Source organism: Equus caballus, chromosome X (genome assembly GCF_041296265.1).
Source record: "Equus caballus isolate H_3958 breed thoroughbred chromosome X, TB-T2T, whole genome shotgun sequence".
In the NCBI taxonomy this organism is placed as follows: Eukaryota; Metazoa; Chordata; class Mammalia; order Perissodactyla; family Equidae; genus Equus; species Equus caballus.
The window spans coordinates 37,438,273-37,456,758 of NC_091715.1; the positions used below are offsets into that span (position 1 = coordinate 37,438,273).

Here is an 18,486-nt window from a genome sequence, read left to right on the forward strand (position 1 = left end):
TAATGACTAGGACCTAGACAAAAAGTTGCATCTATCAAAATTGAAGATGATATGTAGTTGGGGTGATAGTAACCATGATAAGTCACAGAATCAAGTTGACAGGCTAGCGTAATGGATTTAATCTAAGACGATCATATTTAACAGGATAAATAAAAGGTCCTGTTCTTGAAAACTAAAATCTAGCTGCAGAAGGGGTTTTAGTTGACACAACTTTTAGTATGTATTAATATGAGGGGGATGACCAAGATGGGAAAGAGAATTGGGGATGTTTAGATTGAGAAGTCAAGGTTTAGGAGGTGAATGTATGGGAGGGGGAAATGTCATATGTAACTCCAAGAAGTAGAAATAATTTAATAATTTAAATGAGTGAAGGCTACAAGAAGACAGACTTGAGATGAATTTTCTAATGATCTGTTTGGTTCAAAGAAGGAATACATAGGCTATTTCTGAAGGTAGTGAGTTTCCTGTCACTGCATGGTAGGACAAAGGATGCAAACATCTTGAGAGTTTGAATTGGTGAGCTTTCAAGCTTCTTTCAGCCCCAAGAATTTATGACATATGTATGGTTCAGTGGGTAGAAATCTATTTTGATCTTTAACAAATTGATATATTGCCCTGTGGTCTGCTTTTTAATGTTAGGACCAAATCGACATGTAATTCTCCATTTTTATGTCTTTTTGTATTATTCCTCCACATTAATGACCAAACTTGTATTGACAGCTGCCTAACACAACACTGGCTTGATTTCCAATTTTCCTCTGAGCTGTGATTTGGCAAAGGTTAAATCATAGATTGGGGATATGTAGAGTTTTCATCATTGTTATTTTCTTGATATGATTACAATTTCAGTTATTTGCTCTGTGTTTCAAAAGATAATGTCTTTAAATTCCAGGTTTGGTAGGTTTTCGTTTTTGTTTTCTCCTTTCTATTCTTGTTAATGTCTGATGTTACTGCTTTTTAATCAGAGAAAATAGTCTTTGGTATTTCTACTTTTTAAAGTTTATTGAGAGCTTTTATGGCCTTATTAAACAGTTTTTAGAATTAACCAATATATCAATTAGTTCTATCACTGATTTTTTCAAATGAGTATCTTTATAGATACATATTATATACTACATAGTTTAACCTCTGCTTACTTCATATTATGTGGACATATGTAGAGGCACAGCCAATCCCCAGGCCTCTGAGTCAAGTCACACTACAGTAAAAGCATTTGTTCCCGAATACATCAGAATAGGGACAGTGAGATAGCAAAGGAAGAAATAGTAGCGAGAACAAAGTATGTCTTGATTTCTTTAAGAGAGAGCTTGGTTGGCTAACATCTAAGTTCAGGGAAAGCTGAGAGCCCCATAAAGGTGAGGGGTGCTTTGGATGGTCTGCCTTGATGCTATCCAGGCTTCAGTGATGCTTTGGCTGGGGACTACCTCTATTCTGCATTTGAGACTCATTGGCAAGGAACCACCAGTGACTCATCTTGTCTACCTTCTCCAAGTTTTCTCTTGCCTCCTTTTTCTTTCCCAACTGGTCTGTGTCAAGGCAGGGGAAAATTTCGATGTTTCCTTTTTACTCATGAGATCCGTAGAGAATAATTTAGGAGCCATTTTAGGCTGGGTGATCTATTAGTCCCTTTTCTATTAGCCTGTGATACAATGGAGGCCTGGAAATTAATAGGTTGGTCTCTGTCCCATTCCACATAATCCCTTTGCCACAAATGCTGAGGTGACAAAGTCTCAGTGGTTTTAACCCTAAACAAATCCCATGATTCAAAGTCTTAGTTATTTCAACTCTCATCAATTCCATGATTGGAAGGAGAAAGTGGGCTATGCGGAGCTTGCATCCATGCCATAATCTCTTTCCACTTGGCTCCTGAAACTCCCATGGGCAACAAACGAAGCACCATGACTCCTTCTCAAGGGTTACGAGGCGCAAGGTCTCATGAGCTCATGGTCACCAGGGACCTCTGAAGGGGCTGTGCTTTCCAAAGACCACTCAGCCAGAGGGTGTGTGCTGGTGTCTTGGGAATACTGTCCTCTGTGGGACTGGTGAGACACTTTTAGTTGCTTAAATTTACTTTTCCACTAATAGTCATTTCATCTTTAACTCCGATGTTCGATGAGTGTGAAAATGGTACAGCCAGCAATCAGCTGTTTTTCTTTTTCAGCATCAGTATAGCCGTGTTATTTTTTTTAAAAAAATGAATGCAACTTTTTGGAAAGGTCCTTGACCTGGTAGCCTGTGAGAGATTAAAATATTTACAGTCTGAAAACTAGCTGTGACTCCAATATAAAATTTCCATCTTCATTCAAACACTTTATCATAACCTTTCTTGTAGCAGAATGAATCGAATATGGCTTGTTTCCCCCAGTGGGGTGTCATCTCCCAGAGTGCAAGGACCTTGTCTTGACACTCATATATCCTTCTAGGGCGGAGCATATGTCCTGTAAATACCCCTTAAATATTTTTGAATTAAATTTAAGCAAAAGTAAACTTTGTTTGGTAGTTACCTCTAAATCCATATTCTGGTTAAATAGCTAACTTACATTTTGGTTAATTTGCTTATTTTCCTTATTCCATCAATTTAAAAAAATAATTCAGACGGAGAAAGTAAAGTTGCCAGCCATCCTTGTTTAAACAAAGCTCCCTGAGCACTCTATACTGCCATCTAGTGGGAGAAAAAGCACCACGGTCATGGAGCCCATTCTCACATGAGGAAGAGACAGGGTCTGTGTTTAGAACAATGTCAGAAGTGGCTGGTAGTTGAGAGGCTGGGAGAGGGGCACAATGGAGGATATGTGTTTTCCTCTGATTAGCCACGTGCTGCTGAGGGCAGTTGCCTTTTTGTGCTTGGCATAATAGCAGAGGAAGCCCTCTTTGTGGTTTTGCGAACAAATACATCGTGATAAACTCTGGGTGGTGTTCTTGGCTGTGGTTCTATTTGTGAGCTAGTAATTTAGGCTATGGGATATTCCCATCAGAACAATGCAACTTTTAGAGGAGAAAAGTCACGGTTTTATTAGCGTAAGTGCTACACACACACGCACACACAGAGCCACAGACACATAGATGTGCACACAGCATTGTTTCACCCTCTTGCTGATTCCTGGTCCTGTCCCGCCTCCTCTGCAGCCCCTTGCCTGAGTGTATTGCCTGAGGCTCAAGGGAGTATCCTTAATACAAAGCTGCACTCGGCTCTGCAGGGGGCGAGCCACGGACTTCCCGGCTCAGCCTCTGATGGTGATTACTGGGGATTTTCATCCAAGAAGACTGTATTTATCCATAAGCAGGACTAACAGCCAAGGTTCTAAGGTCCCTACACCAGTCAGATCCCTCTTGCCTTCAATTTTCTTTGATTGTTTCTCCTCTCTCCTCTGCCTTGCCAGTTCTCTGAGCAAACCTGTGAGTTCCTTGTGGCCCCTTTTGCCTCCTCCAAACACACACCAGCGCACACAGATACAAATACACACACTTGAGGGCCCTGGCTTAGATCCCTGTTAGGAAGTGGCTCTTGAGAAAATCAGAGAAAACCCATTGTGTCATGTGGCCCAAATGATTGGCTGAGTTGGCACTGGGCCATTTGGTATGAGTTGAAGGATGTGGTGTCTCTGTACCATCCATCCTATAACCTCTCTCCAGTTGGCTTCTGAAAGTCCCATACAAATTGAGAAATATCATTATTTTCAAACTAGAAATTAGGACTCATATCTGACAGGTTATCAGGAAAATAGGGCAGAGCTGTTTGGGGAAATCTGGGACAAACGGTCACTCAGAAATAGATTCTACCTCGTGTTCCAGCTGAGATCATGGCAGAGGCTGCTTGCTTGGAACACTGTTGAGAAGGATTCTGGGGCCACATCTGGGTTTAGTGGGGTGAGGAATGCAGGGGTCTATCTGGAAGGTCTCAGGTAGTCATGGGATGGGGTAGTGGAAGCATTACAATATTGGCCTTACAAGCAAATGGTTTCTGGGAGGCCTAACAGTGAAATGCTCTTAGCTGTTAACATTGTTGTGTGAATTAGTGAATTAAATTATTAGATTTGCTGCCCATCAACTCTCAGGGCTCTAAGGGGATGGAGTCACAAGATTGGGGAAGTTTTTTATGGCTTCTTCTTCTTTTTATATAATTGAGATAAAATTCACATAACGTATAATTCATCATTTTAACCATTTTAAGTTGTACAATTCAGTGGCTTTTAGTTCTTTCACAAGGTTGTGCAATCATCACCACTATCTAATTCCAGAATTTTTTCATCACCCCAAAAAGAAACTCTGTATCCATTAAGCAGTCACTCCTAATTCTTCCTTCCCTTCAGCCCCTGGCAACCACTGATCTGATTTTTGCTCCTAGGGATTTGCCTATTCTGGCTGTTTCCTATAAAGAGTCATACAATATACATCCTTTTGTGTCTAGTTTCTTTCACTTCATGTTTTCAAGGTTCATTCATGTTGTAGCATGTATTGGTATTTCATTTCTTTTTAGGGCTGGATAGTATTCCATTGTATGGATGTAACATATTTTGTTTATCCATTCATCAGTTGATGAACATTTGGGTTGTTTTCACCTTTTGGCTATTATGAATAGTGCTACGATGAACATTCACATACAAGTTTGTGTTTAAACACCTGTTTTCAACTCTCTTAGGTAGATAGGTGTCCCCCTCCCCCCACTTTGGTGATGATGAATCTATTTGAAACTGTCTGATAGGTGAGTTTTGCTAAGAAGAAAAGAGCAGGAGTTTGAGTGCTGCCTGGCTGGGGCATGGAAGGGAAAGGGTACAGAGCATCTTGGGCATGCTGGTGAATCCTAAGGGCGAAGGGTCTCTGGAAAGGAGAACAGGAGAGGGAGGAGATGGTGCCAAAATGGGATGGCAATGACCTTGAGCTTGGTGGACGGAAGAAGAATGGGTTTGTCCAGAATTTATAAAATGGCTGCTGATGGCTTTCTGTTTTTTATAAGGAAAGGAAAAATCTCTGGTGAGGATAAAAAGATGGGCTGGGAGAGGGTCAAGGGAAAGTGAAAATGGTGATGGCTTTGGCTGTGTCTTAACTGGATGTTGTTAATGGAGGCATTTTTGGCAGAAAGAAAGCTTGTTTATCTGTGTGTTAATGCAAGATGACAAGGCCGGTGGAGAAAGTTTTAGCACAACAAACTGAAGAAAGAGACCCTCGTATTACAATAATGCTGCCAGGCATTTCTATGACAATGGGCTTTTTTGAAAGAGTCTTCATATCTATAAGCTCATTAGGATGAGTGAATCAGGTAGAGCAGGCGCCATTTGCTGCCTTTTGAGAAACAGGAAATCAAGGCACCCAGCACAGGGCCTGGTGATAGTAGGCGCTCAATCAGGATTTGTTAAATAAGTGAAGCAGAGTCATATCAAGTCAAAGAACGTCAGAGCTGGGAGGGTCTTTGAGATCATCCAGAAGCCCTCCCCCCAACCCATTTTTGGAGGAGGAACGTCGGAGCAGAGTGGGGAAGTCCTGGGCTTAAATGCAAGGTCAACCGGTTGGCGAGTGAAGGACCCAAGTCAATAGTCTGTCCTTGTACAGAGTGTCTTCATAACATCCACTGCATTGCTTTGTGTTCTTGTCTGTCCTCACCACTGGGCCACATGCTCCTGGGGGTGGAGCTTGTGTTTGATTCATTTGTGTGTCCCCAGGATGTAGCACAGCGTTGAAACTTGTTGAATGGATACAGAGGAACTGTAAGCTCTCTGCTCTTCCTGGAGCTCTGCTCCTTCTCGTTCTGCCACAGCTTTTGGTGGCAGAGCCAGGACTCAACCACAGTTTCCAGGCCCCAGGGATCTTTTGCCTATATCGCAATGTCTATACTCATCAAGGTAGGTGACAAGGTAGTTCACCTGGCAGGTTGCTTTGGACTTGCTAGGACCCCTGAGATAATCTCCACTGTGTGGTTATTATGGACGTGTCTAGAAGATGAAGGAAAGAGGAAGTTTTCTTTAGTTCAAAGCCTAAGGCCAATCTAGCCACTTTCTGTGGCATCTCAATGTATCCTGTGCACCAGGAAGTTCTGTCCTTTGGTATGTTGTCCAGGTCCCAGGCGGAGGTAGTCTTGAGCCAGTGCCTTGGGGGAACTGTGCCCTTCAGTGTGGAGCTGACGATGATGGGGGCAGGCAGAGGCGATGGGATGTTCAAGGGGTTCTGAAGCAATTCCTTGTGTATCTTGTTTTGTTCTTCCTAAGGATTTCTATTTGTTCCTGAGCACATATTTGAGGCAAAGCAAAAAAGGTCTCATATTATTCCTTCCCATGCCTCAGTACTAGATGTGGCCAGCCTATGAATGGCAGATGGCAGGGACCCAGGCCAGTGTATGGAGGGTCTTTCTGCAGACACAGAAAGAGAGGTGCAGAGGGATTACACCTGGGGTGTGGACCATGGTGTGGGCTTTGGTATCTGTCTTCTGGTTCTGCCCAGTGTTGAGCAGCCCCCATGTGGCTCTTCCCACCTGAACCTCTACTTCTGGCACAAACTCCAAGATCCTTATGTTGGGTCCTGCCACTACCTCACTGGCTTGGGAACAGCTTGCCTTCCTCTCTCCACTCCACGCCAGTGAGATTTATAGAGTGCAGAGTGCAAAAGGATCACACTGGAAAGCTCAGTGTCAGATGATGGCCATGTTACCAGCAACTCTACTCCTCCTGATTTCAAAGCAGTGTCCATACAACCTAAGAGGAAAGTCAGATGGTCTTGTCACATGGATGAGATATCCAGGGACCAGTGGTTCTTCTTTGCTCTGTGCCTCTCATCTCGAAGAGGCTGAGGGAGGTACTCAGAAGTGACCCAGGCAGACTTAGGTGCCCATGTGAAGGGGCTAGTGGCCCAGGGAGCATGAGAAGCAGCCTTGGCATCCCCCTGAGGGGCCAATTCAAGTCCTCCAGACTCATCATGGCCGGGAGGTTGGAGTGAGCCCCTTCTTTCCCATCTTTTCTGAAGGTGAGTAGCTCCTCAGTCCTCTGAGATGGCATCTTCTGCCCCAAGGGGCGCAGTGGGATGTGTGCGGGGGTACGTGGCTGTGCTGGTTTGGATGAAGAACGATGATACCGGAGACGATGGTGAAGGAGGGGACCAATGCAGCCCCGGCGCCGGCAATACGCTGTAGTTCCAAGGGCAGCCCATTCGTGGGAGTGGGGCGAGCTCTCAGATGGGGAGGAAGAGCTGTATTCTCAGAGATTGCTTCTCTAATGACTGAGGTTTGGCTCTTCTTTACGGTGGGGGATCGACGAGGAAGCCGATTTTCAAAGTGGGCTCTTTGGATCGTGAAACAGGATGAATAGGGGAGCTTCCAAGAGAGGGTGCAGTCTGGGGGTTGGCAAAGGCCCCCTGAGAAGGTTGTAGGTGAGCTAATCCCTGTCAGGAGGGAGGGCTGGTGAGGGTCATCCTGTCAGATCTTCAGACCAGAAGTGGCAGCTAGGAACTGTTTCCCGAATAGTCACTGAGGGTCACATGGGAGAGAATGGAGGATGACAATGGGATGGGTCCCTATAACTAAACCTTGTTTAGTTCCTGTCTTGTCACAAGCCACTCTGTTTCATGACATTGTTTTGTCTCACATTAGACAGACCACAACTCCTTTTCCCCAGACTGAGATGTGAGATGGAAATGGATTACCCTCCCCTTCCACCGCGCCCCCCCCCCGCCCCCCCCCCATGGCTAGCACACTCACCCGCACCAGGTCTGGGGTGAGGCGCTTGGCCTGCAGCCATTTCTGAAATCTCCTCGTTTTCCGCAGGACGCGCTCAATGCTGCAGGTCTTTGGGGCTGCTGCAAAGGCACAGATTCTCCTGTCCGAAATTTCGTTTTGCTGTTTGCTGACCAGCCTTGAGACCTCCACAGGGCGCCAGGTTTTGGAATCATCGGAGTAATTTGCAGAGTAAGAAGGCAAGTAGCCGGAAGGCAGTCCGAGGTGGGAGGCCAGCCGGTTGTCAAACCTGGAAGAATAGCCCTTTTAGGGTCGGCCTGGGAGCTGGAGAGATGGAGTAGGGCCTAAGCAGGGACTAGCCGCACTGCCAGAGCCAGAGCCAGTAGAGCCCGGGAACAGGGAGACAGGGGGCAACACCTGGTCTGATCTATCTCCTCCTTAGACTGGGGCACTCCAAACACATTTTTGTGAAATGACTGTTTTCGTTTTCTCAGACTTAGGGAAGTGTATATGTGTTGTCAGGAAAGATGAGGGAAGTGCATGCCAGATACAAACTTTATCCTCTTTACCCAACTGGCACAGAAGGACTAGCCATGGCTTTCTGCACTTCTACTCCATGTAAAGACAGCAGCTTTACACATGCTGGGACCTTTGGTTCTCCTAAAACCCCACCCCCGCTTTACAGATGTAGAAACTGAGGCTTAAAGAGCTTAAGTACTTTGCCCAAGGTCAGACAATACGTTGCCAAGCAGGAGTGCAAACCCAGGGCTGTCTGTCAGCAAAACTCATGATCTTTCCCCTTCCAACTACACTGGTTCCAGAAACTGCTCACCCTCTGACCATCAGCTGGGTCTTGGAATCACAGTTCATGAAGAGGCTACTGAGCCTGCACTGGGGAGACCACTGCCTCTCCATATCCAGCCCCAAGCAGCCCCATCAATTTTGCTTTCAGTCCAAAGATTTAAGTTATCAGTACTAACCAAGTCTCAGGGAACAGTGGCTGCTAAATGGTCACCAAACTCAAAGCTGCCTGGGATCTGGGAGGTGTGTAATCCCACACAATGGCCTGCTCGGTCCAGGGGAGAGGCTTTGGCCTGTTACCATCTGCCGATTTCCCGGGCCCCACCCTTGACCCTTTTCTCCAGTCATTCCTTCAGCTGTGTGCGGACATTTCCATTAGGGAAGAATGTTAAATCTTCTTCTGATTTATATATGAAAAATCACTAAGGTAACATTTACCTTCACTATTATTAATAGTTGAGGGTCATACCGCAAATGAAAATTAGGCCTATAGCATACCATATATATCTAATTTAAATAAGGATCTTTAGATTCTTATTATTGGCCTTTATTGGGCAACCTCATGATAATGAGTTTTGGAAGAATTAGCATTTTGATTAGCCCCAAAACCTAGACTGTTTTGCCTTCTCACTTAGAAGAAACACCTTTACCCTAAGAGACTGCAAGCTTTTAAAAAAAGGTGCTCTAGCGGAAACTGTCAATAAGCCCCTTTTGCAACGGAGGACCGTTCAAACGCAATGGCAGTAGGCACAAAGAATTCTGTTCAAGAACATTGCCCCACATCTATTTAAAAAGACAACACACTGTAAACTTGCAAAGGGTCAATTTTACTGGAATTTTCAGGACAACCATGGGAAATGGCCCTCCCTTCTGGTAGGATAAGGAAGGGCCAGCACCCTGAGGCAGGCCTGTCTGTCTATTTCCTGTAGCTGTTCTTGCTCATGGGGCTCAACCACCCTCCCCCCAACCAGGGGCATGTGACTAAGGATTTACAACTAGGTGGCTCTCTTAGATCACAATAACAGCAACACACATTTGTGAAACACTTAAGCATGTGAATGACTTTGCTAAACACTTTACGTGTATTAATTCAGTTAAATCTTTCAACAAACCTATGTGGTCAGTGCTATTATTACCATACAGACGAGAAGACTGAGACACAGAGAAGTTAAGAAATTTTCCCAAAGTCACACAGCCAGGAATTGGGGAAGTGGCATTTTGCTTAGTCCTCTATCATTCATTTTACGAATTAGCTCTTGGAAACAGATTGGTGACATTATTAGGGGTTTTAGCTAGCAGAGTCCTTAAAGATTATTTTGTCCCTGCCTCCTTCCCCATCATATTTTGAGGATAGAAAATTGAAGGTGACTTGTCTAAAGAATCACAAACAATTAGTGGCAGAGGGGCACAGATCTCAGGCGTCCTTGTCTCCCAGTTGGTGGGAGTGGCATGGGGAGGGGCTTCCTGTCCTGTAGGACAAGCTCATTGTCCTTTTTGTCTGTCTCCACCTCCTGAGGAGGCACTACTGGGAGGACAGCACTGACTTGGTAGGTGACCTGTAATGAATGCCTGGTACATGTTCAGCAGTGGCTCAAGGCATCCCATAAGGACCAACTGAGGACAAATAAACAGGTTTACAGGCCACTCTGTCCCCCTATTAAAAATGGTAATCAATTTATGGCATTGAATGGGAAAAATGTATATTCTTACAGCTTTGATTACCTACTTTTTGACTAGAAGAATTAGTGAGAAAATGGGCCCTGCTTTTTATTCACTAAAATGTTGATATCCTGGAATTTGGAAAACCACAAAACAGAGGCAGCGTTCTAACCCTCCTTCTGAACTGAGATCATGGGCGTGTTTGAAGTGAGACTGGCTTAGTTCCTCACTGGGCCAAAAGATGGACGAGCAGGATCATAGTTTCCCAGAGTTGGAAGGAAGCATAAAGGTTGTGCGGTCCAAGCCCCCCCAGCCCCTCAACATGGAGAGCAGGGTGGAGGTGTGGGGGAGAGCGACAGCATTGGAATGAGAATCAAATGCCCTCTTCTCCTGTAAACTTCTCATGCTTGCCTCCAATCACTCAGTCTGCACACATGCCTTCCTAAATATTTCTAGCCTCTCTTCCATCTTCACCCCTCAGCTCTGCACAGAACTCTGAAAACATCTAGTGTCTTCCTAAAGCTCTCAGGACACAGTTCATACTCCTTAGAGCAGTTCACAATGCTCTTTCTAGGCCTATCTCCTGCTGCTCCCCTTACAAGCTTGCTTTGATCTCGCCAAACCACTGACCAGCTTTGGATAAGCCACGTGGTTTTGGGCCTTGGGCCTCCACTCACCTTGTAATGTGCTAATCTCTTTGAGACGCTTTCTTCCTCTTTTCTGCCTGGATAATCCCTACCCAACTCTTTAAAATCCAGATAGGTGCCATCTCTTCTGGTACCTTATCCTCACTTCCTTATCTGCAAGTTAAGATAGGTTCCTTCTCAGATGCTCCCATGACACCCTGTGTAGGACATTTTGATGGTCCTCATACTCTGCTTTAATCATTAGTTTATGTCTCTGTCTCCCCCATAGAAAGTAAACTCTTGCAGGGCCAGAATTGGGCTCCCCTCAACTTTATAACTCAGTGCCTAGTAGAGTCCTTGGGACTAGGTTAGTGCCCAATACATTTTAGTTGGATGGATGGATGCATGGGTGCTTGGATGTATAGATGGATAAGTGAGTAGAGGGATACATGGAGGGCTAGGTAGATGGGATTCCCAGAGTGATAGTTGGGTGGAAGAATGCGTGGAGGGATGCCTGGATGAATGGGTAGGTGGATAGGTGGGTGCATGTACGGATGATTGAATGTGTAGATGGATGCTTTTGCCATAAGCTCTGGGGCCCTGCAGCTCCCAAGACCTCTGAGTTGATATGAGGAAATGAGTTAGAGCAATAATTACTATCACCTTTTGAGGGGAAGGAGGTAGACAAGGGCAAGGGAGAAGGGAAGGCGAGAGGAAGCCTAATGACTTAATTATTTTACTATGAGCCCTCTATCCCTCACTTAGAAGTATTTAAGCATTCTTTAAGACTTTTGGAGTGGGGGGGTGGGATTTGAGGCCATGTGGGTACAGTAAGGAAGGTGAGGTAAAGTATCCATCCTAGTAAGAGCCTGGGAATCTCTAGGAGCAATTCTGATCAGAAATACTGCAACTAAGTACCCCTCCCCGACCCTCCACCCCAACCAGTTATCTGCACATACACAAATACTGATCAATCAGATCCTGGGAGACCATACCAGTTGGTATGATCATTTAGGATTTCACATATAGGTATATTTTCAGTAGGAAGAATATGTCAACCAGATTTACTCATTTTTCTAGCTTCCTTTGACTTTTTTGTTCAGAATTTGAAAGTCAACATGGAAAGCATGGGAAAATTGGTACTGAAAACATTCAAAGGTCAATGGTTGAGTATGGGAAGCATCAGATTCATCATTAGCATTATCACCAAAGAAAAGATAAGGAAATGAAGGAAAGGTGACTTCCATCTACCAATCACGTGTCTTCAGCCTACCCAGCCAGCCTGGGAAGCTCACCTTTCATTTGCTGCTGAGCAACAAGCATTGTCCAGTCCTTAGTGAAGACCAGGCCTGGAGCGCTAACACTTGCCTGGCTATAGCATTTCAGCCAAATGTCTGAGAGTTTTGGATGGGCTTTCTCTTAAGGTATCATCATCATCATTTTTAAAAGTAGAGAAGTGTCTAGAGACGAACAAGGACAAGATGAACAAACACACCATTGAAAGGAGAGGGAAAGGATGTGAACTTATAGACAATTTAACAAAGAAGAAATAAAAATGGCCAATAAGTCTGAAAAAAGGGCTCAACTCAGAAAAAATACAAAGTAAAAATGGTAGTAATCTTAAATATTTGTGCGTATGCAAGAAGCGAGCTCTATAGGTAGAAGTTTCCATTTGGATATATGTCTCAAGATCCTAAAAATTTGCTATGTTTTTTGACCCAGAAATTCCGCTTTTAGGAGTTTGTCATAAGAATTAATCCCTGTTGTGCACAAAACTCTAGCCACAGGGATGTTCAACATAGCACTGTTTATAATACTCAAAAGTGAAAAAAAAAACCCTAGTTGTCTCAACATAGATGATTCCTTTAATAAATTATGGTTGATTGATGCAATTGAATACCATGAAGCCATTAAAAATCAAATTGTGAAGAATGGTTAATAATGTGGAAAGGTGTTCCTGAATATATTGTTAAATAAAAGTTTACAAAAGAGTATACGTAATATGATCACATTTTTGTTGGAAAAACTTTTAATCCATACTTAGAAAAAAGGTGTCAAGGATATACACCAAAATGTTAACTAAGGGGTGATCTCTTGGTGGAAGAATTATACATGATTTTTATTTTGTGCTTTTTTTAATCAATATTTCCTGAAAATTCTAAAATAAACAGATATTACTTTTAAAATAAGGAAAAAGCAGGGCAGGCCCCGTGGCCGAGTGGTTAAAGTTCTGCGTGCTTCACTTTGGCGGCCTGAGGTTCATGGGTTCAGATCCCAGGTGTGGACCTACTCCACTCACCAGCCGTGCTGTGGAAGCAAAGTAGGGGAAGATTGGCACAGATGTTAGCTCGGGGCTAGTCTTCCTCAAGGAAAAAAAAAAGAGGAGGGTTGGCAATGGATGTTAGGGCGAATTTTCCTCACACACACACACAAAAGGAACAAGTTATTTACAACATAGAGAAAAGAACTATAAGCAAGTCCATGTCCCCAGACCACTCACTGCCTCTCTCGGCTTCTTTGCGTTGAGGAATGTGCATTCCAACACGAAGAACTCTAAACCTCAACCTGCCCCGCCTGGTGCTTTCCTGCTTGCGATTGCACACTTCCCTTTCAGGCACACATGGAAAATGAATTCTGAGGGTGAAGTAATATCCTGAACTCTACTGGAACACAAACCTATTTGGGGAAATGCTTCCTGACTTCAGCCAATGCCTGCCTGGTGAGAAAAACTTCGTCTATTGCCCCTTGGTGAAGAGTCAGCTGTGAGATTCATAAACCCTTGTTCACTTATCTGGAGAAGGATGTGAAGCTGGAGCTCTTCTTCAGTTGAATCCCTGAATTTCCCTCCCTCCTATCTTATGTCCATATTCTCACTGCCTCATTTCTCCAAGGCATCAGCCCCACTTCACCTGTGTTTTTGGTCCTCTCCACCCTATTTCTTAGGTGGGGAATCTTGAGTTCACTTTCAACACCTCCATCTTTACTTCCTCTCACATCAAGTTGGTCAACAAAACGACTCTCTAGCTGAACCAGCTTGCATCCATCCTGTCCTGCTTTTTTCCTGATGACATTTCTCCTGGACTAGGAGAACTGGTCTGGTAGCCCCTGCCAGTGTCACCAGTCCATCCTGCATACTGGTTTCCATAAGATCTTGTCAAAGCACAGGCCTTATCTTGTCCCTTAACACCCTCACCCTGCAATAGAGCTTCCCCAGTTGGGAGCCTTTCAACTTTTCAACATTCAAAATGCCTTAAAAATAGGCCTAATAGAGAAAGTTCACATCAACTTCATACAATATCTACCATGCTCAAAAGAAGTTCAACATTTTTGATTGATACTTTCTATTTGTTACTTCTGTTTAGTAACTTAGTTGCATAATCCAATACGTCTTTGGTTAATACAGATTAAAAATAAAATTATCGTAAATTAATGCGTTTTGTTTGGTCACTAAATCTTACAAGCCTGAGGTAGGTCCTTGGGGGAGGGCAGAGGAGAAGAGGCCTATTACACAGGGTCTTTGGTGTTGAAAAGACTGGGAACCACTGGCCCAGAGGTTAAGGTTCCAATTCCTTGGCATGGCATCCAGGGCCACCTTCCCCTCATCCCCCATCTGACCCTTCCAATCTCCTCCTTCTGCCACACCTCCACATATGCCCCATGCTCCAACCACTAAGTGCTTCTCACCTCTTCCCACACTTCTGGGCCTTTCCTTAAGCTCATCCTTCCACCTTAAGCCCTTCCCCTCCCACTAAATTTCAGTTTATCATTTAAGGCCTTGCTCAGAATGTCTTCCCCTGGAGAAGCCCTTCTCTAGTCCCCATTTGGAATTAATGTCCTCTCCCTGAGGCTCCCGGAGGTTCTTTACACTTCACTTCTGGCCTGCATCAGACCAGGCCTTATTATTGTTATTGTTGTTTGTAACGTGGCTCTCTCCTCCTGAACCCCTGGAGGGTAATGACCAGAGTTATAGCGATGTCACTACAGTACCTGCTGAGTCTTGGCTGTGGTAAACGCTCATTGACTGTGTGTGATACCATTCTTTAGTGACAGCCACATGCATCACATCATAATTTATTAACTTGGGTTTTCCTCTGATCAAGGCAACATCTCACAACAGAAAACTGGTTCAGAAACTTTGAAGCAAACTGCCCTGGTTTGAATCCCAGATCTACCACTTACTAGGTAATGACCTTGGGCAAGTCACTTAATCTTGCTGCGTCTCAGTTCACCATCTCAAGAATGGGTGCAAAACACTAACTCCCAAGATGGTTGTGAGGAGTAAATAAAACTAGCTTTTAAAATGTCTGTCACAAAGTAGACTTTCTATAAATTTTATTTCCCTCCTCCTCTGAGAAATGAATTTGGTAAACTCAATAATCGCAGGCTACTCTACTCATGGAAAAGAAAACTTTAAGCCCCCACTTCAAAAGGAAACTGGATTTAGCATTTAGGGCTGGAATTTGGCTTCACATTTTACCCTCCTCCCCACCTCAACTTCAACCCATTACCATATGGTTAAATGACTTTGCTTCAGCTCCCACCCATAAATTATATCCTGACTCATTTTCAACAAACGCCTGGACATCTTCACATGAAGGGAACAGAATTTTGCCCCTCCGAGTTATCTGATTGAGATTCTGACCTTATTTCTTCTTTAAAGAACTTCTTGCAAATAGATGTTCCGATGCAGGCATTGCATTTATCAAGACCGAGGAAAGTCCTTCCAAAATTGTAGCTGGTTCTGACTCGGGGCACCAGAGAAGGAGAAGGAGAAGCCGGCGAGGAGACAGAACAGCGCAGGGCTGAGACCCACAGCAACAGGGCAGGCCAGCCTGGGCGGAGGGCGGCAGCCTCAGGTCCCAGCCAGGGCTCCATCTCGGGCTCAGGACTCCAGCTGCAGCCTTTGGCTGCCCTCTCAGGGCTGCACAGAGGCAGATCTTGGCAAAAGAGAGGGGGCTGGCTTCAGGGCGCTGACCCCATCCCAGCCTTCGAGGTTTCTGTTTGAGGATGCTAAGGAGCTTGGGGCTAACGAGGCTGGAGAAGAGGTGAGGAAGTCCATGGAGGATGCTGATAACACGGTTTCCAGAGTTACTCTTCCTTTCCCTGGGGCGGCTGCCACAGGCTGGGGAGGGGCTGACTGGCAGATTTCGGGAAGGACAATGGTCAGGGCTTCTCTGTGCAGTCCTTTCGACAAACACAGGATATCCTGGTTGGACAGGAAAGGTCCCTGCAGGATGTATGTCCGACCTGGGTTCCACCTGGGAGTTTCAAAGGATCCTGCAGACCTCCACCCTCCACTGTTTTAATTCTGGGTGTATCTGTCCCTATGGATCACACACACACACACCAATTTTTCTCCCCTCTGCAGTGGATATTTTGGCCTGCCCCTTAGCCAGCCGTACCTCCCTCGCTTTGACCATATTTGGCTGTGAAATAAGTAGAGGTCGGTTTGCTGGCCATTAAGTGGCACGTTTCACACTGATTTGAAAGGCAAAGCCTTTTTGCTGCCTAGGAAGTAGAAAAACTTAAGCTAGTCCGTGCTTCAGCTCCTCTTGCTGATCTGAGAAGAGAGGAGAGAGAGCCCAGTGGCCTCTGATGTGCTGAGGGGAGCACCAGAAAGAGCCCGCTGACTGCACTCAGCTGTGTCCATCCCTCTACCCCATGCCTGAAAATCCATCTTCCCTTTACCACCCTGCCTCGTTTCTCAGTGGCCGGCCTGACTTGGTGGGATTTAACTGCCCCAGGATTGCCCTGCTCCTGACACCAAGATAAGATCCACAGCATGGAGTAGACAGGAGTCCTAATTTAGGAATAGAGAGAGCCTATGAGGATCAAATCAGGGAAGGCAGGCTTGGGCTGGGAGAAGGAAAAAGGGAGGTAAGAGGGGCCTGGGGATGGCCTCAGGAGAATTGGGGAATTTTGCTAGAGATTGGTGGGAAGAACAGGGTAATGGCAGGTTTCTGATGCTTGAGCATGTGCTTATTAGCTAAGCGTATATCCTCCTCAGTGAAACGTCTGGGCGTGTTTGGTTTTTATTGTTCAGTTGTGAGAATTCTTTATATATATATATATATATATATACATAGACACATATATATATACATATTCTAGGTAGTAGTCCTTTGTTGGTTATGTGGCTTGCAAAATTTATATTTTCTCCCAGATGATAATTTGTCTTTCATCTTCTTAACAGGATCTTTCACAGAATAAAAGTTTTTAATTTTGATGGCATCCAATTTGTCAAGTTTTCCTTTTATGTATCGTGCTTTTAGTGTCCAGTATAAAAACTCTTTACCTAGCCCTAGGTCCCAAAGGTTTTCTCCTACGGTTTCTTACAAGTTTTATAGTTTTACATTTTATATTTAAATCTATGATCTGTTTTGAGTCAATTTGCGTGTAAGATGTGGTTGGATCAAAGTTCTTATTTCTGCTGATGGATGTCCAATTGTTCCAGCACCATTTGTTAAAAAGACTATCATTTTTCCATTGAACTGCTTTTGCACTTTTGTAAAAAATCAGTTGTCTATACTTGTACGTGACTATGTCTGGGTTCTCTGTTCTGTTTCACTGACCTATGTGTCTGTTCCTCTGTCAATACCACACAGTCTTTATTGTAGCTATAGAATAAGTCTTGAAATTAGGTAGACTGTTTCCTTCCGCTTTCTTCTTTTTCAAAATTATTTTAGTTATTCTAGTTCATTTGTCTTTCTGTATAAATTTTAAAATAATCTGTTCTATATCTACACAAAATCTTACTGGAAATGAGTTAAATACGTATATCAATTTGGAGAGAATTGACTGCTTTATCATGTTGAGTCTTCAAATACATGAATACAATACATCTCTCCATTTATTTGGATCTTTGATTTCTTCCATCAGCATTTTGTAGTTTTCTGCATTCAAGGTCTGTACATGTTTTTTTTGAAATTTATGTCTAAGTATTTCACTTTTTTTGAGGGATTATAAATGGTGTTGTGTTTTTAATTTTGGTGTCTATGTGTTCATTGCTATTATATACAAATACAATTGACTTTTGTATGTTGATCTTGTATCCTGTGGCTTTGTTGAACTGACTTATTAGTTCGAAGAGATTTTTTGTAGATTCCTTGATATTTTCTATGTAGATTATCATGTCATCTGCAAATAGGCAGTTTTATTTCTTCGAAAAGATGCTGTTAAGACCAATGTCAAAGAGCATACTGCCTATATTTTCTTCTAGGAGTTTTATGGTTTCAGGTCTTACATTCAAGTCTTTAATCCATTTTCAGTTAATTTTTGTGTATGGTATAAGGTAGTGGTCTACTTTCATTCTTTTGCATGTGGCTATCCAGTTTTCCCAACACCATTTATTGAAGAGACTTTCCTTGCTCCATTGTATGTTGTTAACTTTTTGTCAAAAGTTAGCTGTCCATAGATGTGTGGGTTTATTTCTGGGCTCTCAATTCTGATTCACTGGTCTCTGTGTCTGTTTTGGTGCCAGTACCATGCTGTTTTGTTTACTATAGCTTTGTCATATATTTTGAAATCAGGGAGTGTGAATGATACCTCCAGCTTTGTCCTTTTTTCTCAGGATTGCTGTGGCTATTTGGGGTCTTTCGTTGTTCCACGTAAATTTTACAATTTTTTGTTCTGTTTCCATGAAAAATGTCTTTGGGATTTTGATAGGGATTGCATAGAATCTGTAGATTGCTCTAGGTAATATGGGCATTTTAACTATGTTAATTCTTCCAATCCATGAGCATG

At 43.8% G+C, this 18,486-nt stretch overlaps 1 protein-coding gene across 1 annotated transcript in view; it reads right to left on the reverse strand.

Moving 5' to 3' along the window:
- DIPK2B (divergent protein kinase domain 2B) overlaps positions 1–16,012 on the reverse strand; it is a 44,887-nt gene extending 28,875 nt beyond the window's left edge. Inside the window, exons 1-2 of the mRNA XM_001490751.7 lie at positions 15,386–16,012; positions 7,682–7,946 (exon numbers count right to left, since the gene is read on the reverse strand). Coding sequence (XP_001490801.3) covers positions 7,682–7,946; positions 15,386–15,618 — 498 coding nt within the window. The 5' untranslated portion in view covers positions 15,619–16,012. The remainder of the gene's footprint in view (positions 1–7,681; positions 7,947–15,385) is intronic.
- Between the last annotated feature and the right edge of the window lie 2,474 nt (positions 16,013–18,486).